Here is a 12,763-nt window from a genome sequence, read left to right as displayed (position 1 = left end):
ACTGGAATACACTGCTGATGGGAGTGCATAATGGTACAGCAACTTTGGAAAGCACTTTGGCAGTTTCTTACACAGTTAAATTATACACAGACCATGCAACCTACCAATCTTGATCCTAGGTATCTACCCAAGAAAATGGAAAACATACATACACATACATATAAGGACTTCTACATGAATGTTTATAGCAGCATTATTCATAATAGCCAAAAACTGCTGACAACCAAATGTCTATCAACTGATGAATGGATAAACAAAATGTGATCTGTTCATACAGTGGAATAGTACTCAGCAATCGAAAGGAAAAACGACTGATACATGCTACAGCATGAATGAATCTTGCAAACATCATTTTAAGTGAAAGAAACCAGACTCGGCTGCAGACTGATTCCATCTACATGACATTCTGAAATCAGATCATTGTTTTCTGGAATCAGGAGCGTGGGAAAGGATTGACTATAAATTAGTACAAGGAAACATTTTAGGATGATGGAAATATCTTCAGTGTCGCGGGGACATAACTATATACAATTGTTAAAACTCATCAAGCAGTACACTTAAGATGGATGAATTTCTTCATAGGCAAGTTCTGCCTCAATAAAGCTATCCTAAGAATGTTAAATATATTGAGAGATACATGCACAGAAAAGGACTCTATGCTTATCTCCTGTGGTAGGATTTGGGTGCTTTTCGTTTTCTTGTCTTTGCTTATCGAGATCTTGTAAAATTTCCACAATGATTATGTAGGGCTTTTGTAGACAGAGAAAAACAACAATAAAATGCCATGATCATAAATAATTGGGTTATTCAACAAGGAATGTATTGTTCATTCAACATTGTTTGTTGTAATGAAGCCCATTTAGACCGCCTCCTTCTCATCTATCTTTCATCAGTGGCACTTCTGAGGGGTGAGCTGAGGAAACGGGTGCAAAAAGGTACAGAGCTTAATAGCAATGCTTTGTCCATCCAGCCCTGGGCTTGGCTCTCACCTTGCTTTTTGGATGAATACACAGTAGACTAATGATAGAGGGGCTCTCATCTTCCTTTGCCAACTTCGCCCTCCATTCCAATGCAAATTAGCTCATGCGTCCTCCAGGCCCCAAGAGAGACTCCTCAGCACAGGGCCGGGCAGACTGTGGTTTGTGGGGTCCGGGCCCGGCATCCGCCTCCAGCTCACATTGGTCTGTTGGGTGCTGCCTGGTCTTGGTAAAGTCAAGAGGCCATTCATCACTGGAGACCCACAATGAGGGTGACCACTCATGCTGCACATGGCAGGACGGGACACAGAGTCCCTCCAGGAGTTCCTCTGGGTGGGGATGCTCCGTGTCAACAGGCCTCTGGCCCTTTTCCCCCATCACACATCCCGTTCATCTCCGAACTTTCCGCTTATGAAAGGGCAGTCACCTTAGGAAACCCAGCCAACCTGGAGGTGGAGGATGGCACGTCAGGAACGGTCCACGCCGCCTGCCCTTGGTGCCTTGGCTGCACAAGGCCCCATTAGGGTCCAGGTGTCAGAACATAGGAATCCAGTGAGGATAATAAGTCTATAATTATAAAATAGCTTCATAAAAACATCTTGTAGAGGAAACATACAATTTTCTAGCCACTCTAGTCAAGAAGTAAAGCCCAGCAGAATCCCAGAGCAGCTGGGGTGGGCACAGGTAAGTGAGACACATCACAGCTGTCCTGGAAGCCTCTGTTTTGTCACCCATAAATGGTAAGTTGGGAGAGACCCTGGTTCCCAGCCTGGGGTATTTGTCCTCAGGATTCACACAGGCACTATTGTCAGGAACTACTAGCATCTAAAAACTCCATACATTCTTCACAGTAGCCAAGAGATAGAAACAACCTAAGTGTCCACTGATGGATGAATGAACAAAATGAGGACTATCTAGACAATGGGATATTATTCAGCTTTTAAAAGAAAGAAATTCTGACACATGCCACAACATGGATGAACCTTGAAGACATTATGCCAAGTGAAAGAAGCCAGTCAAAAAGGATAATACTGTACGATTCCTCTTGTATAGAAGTACCTAGAGTGGCCAAATTCACAGACAGAAAGTAGAATGGTAGTTACCAGGGGCTAGGAGGAGAGGGGATGGGGTGATATTGTTTATGGATACAGAGTTGCAGTTTGGGATAATAAAAAAGTTCTGAAAATAGATAGTGGTAATGGTTACACAACAATGTGAATATATTTAATTCCAGAACTGTACACTTAAAAATGGCCAAAATGGTAAATTTTGTATTATTTATATTTTACCACATCCACAAAGAAACAAACTCCCCACATACCTACAATGTCTCACTGCTTCATGAAAGCATTAAGTCACACCTGTTATCACTCAGGTCTGAATGGGCAGGTCTAGCCTCTGGTTTTTTAGAAGAAACAAAAACAACAGCAAAATATGTTAATTGTGATCTTCAACGAGAGTTGAAGGAGTTTTTTGGGCAGTTATACCTTTCAAAGCATGACATCTTTTGGGGGAAGATAAAGGGGCTGTGATGGAAAGGTTGGCTTGAGTGAGTACCTTGGTATCCGTACCCACCCCCAGCCCCAAATACTGACTTTGTACTTGGGGAGGCTATGCTAAAGGAGAAACACACCCCATAGGAGACACCAGATGGTGTCTTCAGACAGTTCACACCCAGCCATAGGGATAGGCATTTGGGGTTTGAGATGGCCCTTTCTCTGGCTTACTTTTAGAGCCTGGAGTCAGACTTCTTCACATAAATAGCCCAGAACCAGCCGGGAACTCTCTGGCCTATGTGACACATGACACTGACACAGTACCAGAAATGCATGGCACCAGCTAATACCACTGAGGGGCAGGATGGCATACCCTCTCTGAGACCCTCATCCATCACCCCCAGGACAAGGTCATGATGGCTCTTGGCAGCCTGCTCAGCATGAGGGTAAGAACAACTCAGGCTGGACATTATGAGAGTAAACACAATAGATTTCTTTCCAGACCAAGAGCTTGGGCACCAGGAGGGGCATTCTGGTTCACTCTTACGCAAAAAACCTTTCGGGAAATTACCACCTCTCCCATCATGCCCACCTTCCTTGAAAGGCAGCATGCAGGGTGGGAACAACAATCAGAAGACACATTTTAATCTAAATCCTGCCCCTCTGTGGCCCTGGGAACTTGGCCCCTTTGAGCTTCAGGCACTTTGTGAAATGACAATAACATTCAATCTCCTTCAACCTCATTACTATGGATTAAATGAGACAGTGTCTGGGGACATGCTTGGAGAATGTATTGTACAACTGCTTAGGAATTTTATTCTGCCCCTGTACCTGGAACTTAGAGTGGAGCAAACAGTAAACAGTCATTGTGTATCGGTTAAGGGAACAGAGCCTCAGAGCCCTGACCCCTGGAAAAGTTTCTTTTTTGTTTACTAAATTTCTAGCAACATCGTGTTTTTTACAGAGGTGGGGGGAAATGTCCAGTTAACTGCAAGATGAAGGGGCCTGTGAAAGGACCCCCCAAGGCAATCCCATGTGCCCCTGTCTCCTGGAAAAAAGCCACATTTCTTCAAGTTGATGCAGGGAGGGGTGCTGGGGGAAAGCCAGAGTAAACAGGGCTCTCCTGGTACGTCTTTAGGGCACACAAGTCATTTGTGCTGGGGAAGAGTTTAGTGTGTGTCCTTCAGGAGTCTCCAAAGGGCACTCCGGCTGCAGCTTCAGTTGACCAACTTCTCCCTCCCAGGAAGCAGGGAGGAGACAGACCTTGGGCAAGGCTTTGTACCTGCAGCCCCAGTGAGCAGATGTGTTTCCCAATGTGGAAAATGCATACCATGCTTCCTCTTCCTCATTGTCTGAGTTAAAAGGACACCTCCTGTGGCCCTGCAGCATTACAATGTCTGTGGCATTGTAAGTTCTTGCCTGGGTCTGGGAGCCCCTCCTCCGTTCTCTAAGCTCAGACCCAGAGTGCCCTGCAACTGAGGCAGCCTCCCCAAGGCTCGTTCTGAAGCTGCCAGGTTCTGAGGACAATGGCTTCTTGGAACTTCTTGGAACAAACAAGACAAACCAACACATTAGAGCTAGCAGCGGGGGCACACCATGTTCTTCTAGAAAAGGCTCAAGGGGGGTGGCTTCAGTAACGGAAAATGAGGGACTCCCTCACATGGACACAAAGCATCAAGGAACAGGCCGGCTTTGCTTTTCGCTTCTTCCTAGCTGCCTAATTAGGACTTACTCAGTTCACAGTGTTCTACCTTACTGGGGCCCTCTTGGAGCCAGCTGGAGATGATAAAAACCACACAGGCATGGGAGTCAGATAGCTTCACATGCCATTTCCACGTGAGAACCTTGGGCGAGTCACGTCTCCTCTCCAGGCCAGTTTTTGCATCTGTAGAAGAAAGAGAAGAAAACCTATCTCCAAAGCGTTGTAACAATTCAGTGAGATGATGTTTGTCAAGCCCACCACACAGAAGGGTTTCTGGGCAAGTTCGTTCCTTCCTGTCACCCGCATTTGCCTCTACTGAGGGTGAAGGCAGCAGAGAAGACATCACCAGCAGCTGCCCACCACTGCCTGGCTCTGGAGAGGGAGGCACCATGCATCTTCTCCTAACCTCACCAGGCCGCTGTCACGCGCATGTATCTCGCGTCCAGTCGGGGCCCTCAGGCAGGGGCCGGCCCTCCCGGGACCACCTCAGATATCCCAGGCTGGAATGGTGAGGGGCAGGTGGGAGCAGCCAGGCCCTTCCCTGGGCAAGCCGTGGTGGGCCACCCGCCCATTCCGCAGTGGGGGACGGCCGGGCCTGGGGGCCCCACTGCTAGGGCCCGACTCAGAGGGCAGCCTGGAGTCGCTGGGCCGCACCGCCACGAAGACCCGCCTGTGCAGAAGCCCTCCGGGCCGCTCGGAGTAGGCCTCCTTGTGGCTCCCCCACGGGCGCTGGCAGAGGCGGGCGCGGAAGGCGGCCTGGAAGCCGCGGCGGAAGTTCTCGTTGAAGTAGCCGTAGATAATGGGGTTGGCGCTGCTGTTGAAGAAGGCCAGCCAGTGCGCGAAGGGGAAGGCGTAGACGGTGACCAGGTGCAGCTGCGGGGCGCTGAGCTGCCCGTAGTCAATGAGCAGCAACAGCGCCCAGAGCGGCAGCCAGGACAGTGTGAAGAAGAGCGCCACCATGACCAGCATGTGCACCACGCGCGCCCTGCGCCGCGCAGCCCGCCCGTCCGCCGCCTCCTCCCCACCGCGGGCCGGGCCCGGGGCCTGGCAGAGCTTGCGAGCGATGCGGGCGTACATGACCACGATGAGCGCCAGCGGCGCCAGGTAGATGTGCGAGAAGAGCACAGTGGTGTAGACCTTGCGCATGCCCTTCTCGGGCCAGGCCTCCCAGCACGAGTAGAGCGGGTAGGAGCGGTTGCGGGCGTCCACCATGAAGTGGTGCTCCTCACGGGTGACTGTCAGCGTGACGGCCGAGGGACACATGATGAGCAGTGCCAGGGCCCAGATGATGGCGATGGTGACCAGCGCCTTCCGCAGGGTCAGCTTCTCGCGGAAAGGATACACGATGCAGCGGAACCTGCCGCCGGGAGAGAGAGAGGCGGGATCTAGGTGGGTCCTAGGGCCCCCGGGAGGGGAGGGAGGGTCGGATGCGGGCACCTGACCTTCATCATCGCATCTAGGGCGGCTTCGAAGAACAGCTGAGACCTGAATTGGCTGAGTAGTCAAAGAATAAAGGCAGCTACAGGATTTATGAGAAGGGAGGAGGAAACCGCAGATCGTGTGGGAACAATGAATCCTGTGTGCACTTTTGCATTTTTTTTTTTTTTTTTTTCCTGAAACAGGGTCTCCCTCTGTCGCCCAGGCTGGAGTACAGTGGCACAATTATGGCTCCCTGCAACCTCCACTTCCCGGGCTCAAGTGATCCTCCCACCTCAGCCTCCTGAGTAGCTGGAACCACAGGAATGCGCTGCCACGCCGGCTAATGTCTTTCAATTTTTGTAGCGATGAGGTCTTACTATGTTGCCCAGGCGAGTCTCAAAGTCCTGGGCTTAAGCGATCCTCCGGCCTCGGCCTCTCGAAGTTCTGGGATTACAGGTGTGAGCCGCCTCGCAGGGCCATTTACGTACTTTTGGGGGTAAACTGATTACCTGGCAGCTAGCAGAGTGATCAGAGTGCAGTCTGTCCTTGAGAAGGACGATTAGGTGCGTCAAATAACACAGTTTCTGTTTATGGATTCTCCAGAAAACCTCAGGAGGTCAGATGTAGAGCCTACATGTCAGGCTGTCCCTATGTCATCTTGGCCATAGTCAGTGTCTCCACAATGCAAGGACAAGTCTGCACCATTTATTTCCTCATGAAGACAACTCAGCATCTGTTAATACACCCTTTATTATTTTTTAAAGGTGAGGCCTTTAAGATAATTTTTACGCTGTTGATTTACAGACAAGGAAACTGGGACTCAAGTGTTAAGCAATTGGCTCAAGGTCACACAGCAAGTTGCAAGGACCAGCCTTGAACCCAGATTTGTCTTGCTTCATATGCCATATAAACCAGTAGCTGTTAACCCTCCATGTGCATGAGACTCTCCTGAAGCATTTCAACAACAAAAACAAAACCCGTTCCTATGTATTCAGGTCAAGGATTCCAACCTAATTAGTCTAGAAAGGGATTTTAGCATTGTTTGTTATTTGTTGTTTTTGTTTTTAAAGTTCCTGGGGTCAGGTGCCATGGTTCATGCTTATAATCCCAGCACTTTGGGAGGCCAAGACAGGAGGATCACTTGAACCCAGGGAAGAGACCAGCCTGGGAAACAGACCAGCCTGGGAAACATTGTGAAACCCCATCTCTACCAAAAAAGTTAACCAGTCGAGGGGATGCTTGCCTATTCTCCCAGCTACACAGGAGGCTGAGGCAGGATAATCACTTGAGTCCAGGAGGTTGAGAATGAGACTGCAGTGAGCCATGATCAGACCACTACACTCCAGCCTAGGCAATAGAGCAAGACCTTGACTCAAAAAAAAAAAAAAAAAAAAAAAAAAAAAAAAAAAAAGCTCCTGGGGAAGTCTACTGTGCAACCAGAGTTGAAAACAGCTGCTGTAGGGGTAGGTAAAAATCTCCCCCTGCAGCGTGGTTCAAAGGTGATTGCTCAACTGCAAGCTCTTTGAGGGCAGATGCCATGATTTTCATCTCGATAAAGTGTGATTAGATAAATGCATGAATGACCAGAGGGGAAGTTACTCAAAATACTTTCTGAGCCTTAGTTTCCTCATCTGTAAAATGAGGCCAATAGTATGACCTACTCTATGGGGTAGTTGTGAAGATTAAGTGAGATAACACCACACTTCTTGAGACATTTCCAATGCTTAATGAGGAAAAAGGGGGGGCTCCTACTCCCCAGAATGGCTTCTGTCATCTACTGATGCCAGAAAATAGAAACCTGGAGAATGTACAGTCAATCTGACTTGTTTAATGGAGGGGAAACCTTGCCCAGTGGGGGTCTTACGGTCACATGGCTGTTTAGAGTCAGAACCTGCACTGGAACGTAGGTCTAGAGCTGACTCTCAGTCAAGTGTCCTTTCTACTTCACTACACTGCATCCTGCCCTCCTGCCAACCCAGTTTTTGGCCTCATAGCCTGACCTTTTACCTCTCCCACAGCCTGACTCAAGCCTTGTTGTCTCAACCTATATGACTTTGATATGGCTTCATACTTCACACCCTCAAGAAAGCTCCAGAGAATAGTGGCTTATGCTAGCACTTTGGGAGGCTGAGGAGGGCAGATCACTTGAGACCAGGAGTTCAAGACCAGCCTGGCCAACATGGTGAAACCCTGCTCCATTAAAAATACAAAAATTAGCCATGCTTGGTGGTGCGCACCTGTAATCCCAGCTACTCCAGAGGCTGAGGCACGAGAATGGCTTGAACCTGGGAGGCAGAGATTGCAGTGAGTCAAGATCGCCATGGCCGTCCAGCCTGGGTGACAGAGCAAGACACTGTCTCCCCCCTCAAAAAAAAAAAGAAAGAAAAGAAAAGAAAAGAAATCTCCAGAGAATAAATAATTCTTAAAGCCTACAGTACTGGCTATGAGTGCAATAGCAGTAAATGGGTGGAGGAGAATCTTGGGGTAATCTGGGCAGGCTTCCTGGATGAGGTGGGACTTGAAGAATACTGCAAACACCACTGGGAGAAGTTGTACACTCTCATTTCATTCAACAATGATAACAAAACAAAGGTCAGTGAAGGGAAGGGACTTCTCCTGATCACCCAGCTAGTTAGTGGCCTTATGGAGAGTAGAACCCACTTCATTACTCCAGCTGCCTACTTCACTGAGTTACAAAAAACTGGGCTTGAGGTGGAGAGAGGATGTGAACACTAGATTCTACAAAGGGCAGGGCCCATGCTGGGGAGAGAACAAGATATGCCCATGCTGGGGAGAGAACAAGGAGGAGGGGATGGGTGTGCAGAAGAAACAAAATACTATTAGCAACTGATATTTGGACTCTATGCTGGGAACTGTGCATAAGCTTTTATAAGCAGGAGCTCACTGAAGCCTCCTAACCATCCTGTAGGGTAGCTACTATTTTACAGGTGAGACTACAAGGGCTCAGAGTAGTTAGGTGACCCACCCAACATGATACACCAAGGTAGGAGTGAGCACACCTCCAGCCGATCTGCCTGCCCACCTTTCCCTGGCGTGAAGCAACCAGAGGATGCCCTTCTACCGCTAACAATGCTGTGGGGGAGGAGCACTCATGCAGTGCAATATGGAGCCCTCCTCAATAAATTAGTGCTTTATTGATTGCAAAGCCTCCTTGTCCCTGGCTCTGCTCCATACCTCTGGCCCCATGATAGACTTATACTTACTAGGGAATCTGATGGAATGTGAAGCTGAAAAACCGGAAGGGGTGAACATGGGGATTGAGTATGGCCTGGGCTGCCAGGAACCAGCAAGAGCTAGTGGGGACAGAATGAGGAGCAGGGAGGAACCCTTCCTCCTCAGCCATACTGAGACTCACCCCTAAGCTGTCCCCCTTAGCTCTGGCCTCTCCTGGCTTAGATTCCTGCTGCTCAGGAAATGAGGACTGCTCTTGAGCTCCTCACAGGCCCTAGGAATCTCAACGAAAGCCAACTAAGGCTGCCTTCAGGCCTTCCAGAAGGGGGTGGTAGTGTCCTCATCAGGTTCCCCAAGTTTAGGGAGAGGGCAGCTGGGCCCACAATCCTTCTTCTTGCAGCTCAGGATTTAGCCCCACTTACCACAGTGCAGCCCCAGCCTTCCAGCCAATCCAGCATTAGAGGCAGTGGCTCCTCTTAATGCCAGGCCCTAGTTGGCCTGGGGTTAATCCAGCCAGGAAATCTCTCACCTTTCCACAGCAATGGCCACCAGCGTGAAAACGGAAGCTGACACAGACATGCCCTGCACCAAGCCGCTCATCTTGCATGTGGCATTGTCGAAGGGCCACCCTGCAATGACAGAGGCCCCCACAGAGTGAGAGATGCCCACCCATCAAGAGCCAGAGACCACAAGCCCTCTAAGCCAAGTCCCCTCTGAGCTTGGATCTTTCCTCCATGTCCTGCAAGCTGGTTATCTGGTCTCTGCTTGCACACTTCCAGAAATGAGGAACCAACCAGCCCATAAAACCATGGACAGTTCTCACTACAGTCATCCCCTCATTTGTACAGCGCGTTGGTTCTAGGACCCCCCAAGAATTCCAAAATCCGCACGTAATCAATTCCTGCAGTCAGCCTTGCAGAACCTGTGTATAGAAAAAGGCAGCCCTCTGTATATACACGGTGATAGTGGTTTGATGGTATCCCCACCCAAATCTCATCTCGAATTGTAGCTCCCATAATCCCCACGAGTCATGGGAAGGACCCATGGGAGGTAACTGAATCATGGGGGTGGGTTCCTGCATGCTATTCTTGTGATGGTGAGTAAGTTCTCATCGCAAGATCTGATGGCTTTATATGGGGCTTCTCCCTTCACTCAGTTCTCATTCTTCTCTCTCCTGCTGACTTGTGAAGAAGGACATTGTTCCCCTTCCACCGTGATTGTAAGTTTCCTGAGGCCTTCCCATCCTGCAGAACTGTGAGTCAATTAAACTTCTTCCTCTATAAATTACCCAGTCTCAGGTATGTCCTTATAGCAGCATGAGAATGGCCTAATATACACGGGTTTTGCTGTATTTTTAATCTGCATTTAGTTGAAAAAAACTCTCGTATAAATGGACCCATGCAGTTCAAACCCATGTTGTTTAAGGGTCAACAGTATTAGTGAGATTTTCTTTATATTGACCAATGATTTCTTTCCATGAGCTTTAGACCATCCTGCCCTGCCTGGCTCTCTGCTCCCATAGCCCTGTCTCAGGTTCTAGGTCAGTGGTTCTTGACACTGGCTGCTCACGAGAATCACCTGGAGAGCTATGCAAAGAACAAATGCTCAGACCCATTCCAGGCCAGTTACAATCAGAATCTCTAGTGATAGGGACCCAGACATCAGTTGTTTTGTTTTGTTTTGTGTTGTTTGAGATAGGGCCTTGCTCTGTCACCCAGGCTGGAGTACAATGGTGTGATCATGGCTCCCTGCAGCCTCAACTTCTTGGCTCAAGTGACTCTCCCACCTCAGCCTCCTGAGTAGCTGGAACCACAGGCATGTGGTTTGCAAAAAGCAAAGTATAAAGACTGTCTGTAGTATATTACCTTTCATGTAAGAAAAAAGAGATTAAGAAAATACATGCTTATTTTCTCATTGTACCAAAGAAATACAGAAAAGATAAATCAGAATAATGAGATTAGCTATCTAAACAGAGAGAAGATAAGAACTGGGTAGAAATAGTGGGTAAATGGGCTAGGTGAGACAATGAGAGTGATGCCTCTCTGAGTATATCTTTTTATGGTTCTGACTTTTTAGAATCATGGCAATGTTTCACTTACTCAAAAAATAAATAATTAACATCTATCAGGATGTGGTTGGGGAGGGGAACCCAAAGTGAAATACAAACATTAACAAATAAGCCTAATTGTATTACAAATGAATAATATTGTATTTAAATTGAATAATATTTACATTGAAGGGGTGAAGAAGAAACACACTAACTGGAGTAACTTTGTAAAACATTTTGACTCTATACTGTAACAGCAAAAAGAACTATACAAATTCTGTACTGTCATTAATAAATGTGTGTACTCTTGACAAAACTTGAATAAATGGGATCTAATTATGGGAAAATATCAGGCAAACCTCAATCACAGAAAGAAGTATGTTAGCAATAATGAAGCTACCTTATATGTATACTAAGATTGAACCAATAAGTAAATATGTTGTAGATAAATACAGCTAGATTTCTCACTGTCTGAAAATGAAGTTACCAATAAGGAAGAGGGTCAAGTTAAAATGAATCCTGTGACAGTGGGTTGGAATCAAAGGTATCAGTCTGAACTCATGTTAATACACATACAGGTGGAGAGATACAGAAATAAAGATATGTGTGTGAAATATTTCTGTTAGTATACATATGTTTCCTGGCTCTGTCCCTTGAGAGCACCTAGAAGCAATGACACCCCAATACTCATGAGCACACCTAGAACCCAGAACTTGGCTTCCAAATACTATTCTCAGCCAGCTTAGTAATCCCAGCACTTTGGGAGGAAGAAGCAGGAGGATCACTTGAGCCCAGGAATTCAAGACCAGCCTGGATAATATAGTGAGACTCCAACTCTACGAAAACAAAAATTAAAAATAAAGTTAGCCACACATGGTAGCACATTTCTGTAGTCCCAGCTACTGGGGAGGCTGAGGTGGGAAGATCTCTTGAGGCCAGGAGTTTGAGGTCACAGTGAGCTATAATCTCACCACTGCACTCCAGCCTTGGTGACAGAGCGAGACCGTGTCTTTTTGAAAAGCAACAACAACACCAAAACCTTTGTGAAACTATATACTAAAAAGGCAGATTTTAATGTATGTTAAATTATATCTTAACAAAAATATTTAAATGTAAAACATGCATACACTCACAGCACATTTTCTACGAATGCATACAAAAGACAGAAATAGAACAGAATGGCTGCCTCTGGGTCAGAGAAGAGATGTAGAGTGGAATAGGTATACAGAAGGAAGCAAATAAACAAAAGAAGAGCTTTACAACAGAGTGGGAAATCACATAGTGCCATGAACTGTAGACTGAATGAATGACTCAACCTTCTGTATGTGAGTTACAAAAAAAAAAAGGAAGAAAAAGCTGGGCATGGGCCGGGCGCAGTGGCTCAAGCGTGTAATCCCAGCACTTTGGGAGGCCAAGATGGGCGGATCACGAGGTCAGGAGATCGAGACCATCCTGGCTAACATGGTGAAACCCCATGTCTATTTAAAAAATACAAAAAACTAGTCAGGTGAGGTGGCGGGTGCCTGTAGTCCCAGCTACTCGGGAGACTGAGGCAGGAGAATGGCGTAAACCCGGGAGGCGGAGCTTGCAGTGAACTGCACTCCAGCCTGGGCGACAGAGCGAGACTCCATCTCAAAAAAAAAAAAAAAAAAAGAAAAGAAAAAGCTGGGCATGGTGCCTCACTCCTGTAATCCCAGCACTTTGGGAGGCTGAGGCAGGCAGATGGCTTGAACTCAGGAGTTTGAGACAAACTTGGGCAACATGACAAAACCCCATCTCTACAAAAAATAGAAAAATTAGCCAGTCGTGGTGGCACATGCCTGTAGTCCCAGGATCCAGGCCCAGGGAGGTCGAGGCTATAGTGAGCCATGATTGTGCCACTGCACTCCAGCCTGAATGACAGAGTGAGACTGTCTCAAAAAAAGAGGCC

General features: G+C 47.6%; 1 protein-coding gene across 1 annotated transcript in view; it reads right to left on the bottom strand.

Moving 5' to 3' along the window:
* Positions 1 to 4,661: 4,661 nt before the first annotated feature.
* Positions 4,662 to 12,763, bottom strand: part of NPFFR1 (neuropeptide FF receptor 1) — a 31,611-nt gene continuing 23,509 nt past the window's right edge. The window contains exons 6-7 of the mRNA XM_030940180.1: positions 9,316 to 9,415; positions 4,662 to 5,532 (exon numbers count right to left, since the gene is read on the bottom strand). Of these exons, the coding sequence (XP_030796040.1) occupies positions 4,662 to 5,532; positions 9,316 to 9,415 (971 nt within the window). The remainder of the gene's footprint in view (positions 5,533 to 9,315; positions 9,416 to 12,763) is intronic.

The sequence above is a fragment of the Rhinopithecus roxellana genome, chromosome 11 (genome assembly GCF_007565055.1).
Source record: "Rhinopithecus roxellana isolate Shanxi Qingling chromosome 11, ASM756505v1, whole genome shotgun sequence".
Taxonomy (NCBI): domain Eukaryota; kingdom Metazoa; phylum Chordata; class Mammalia; order Primates; family Cercopithecidae; genus Rhinopithecus; species Rhinopithecus roxellana.
The sequence above is the reverse complement of the archived record's forward strand: the minus strand, read 5'-3'. Positions and strand labels throughout refer to the sequence as shown.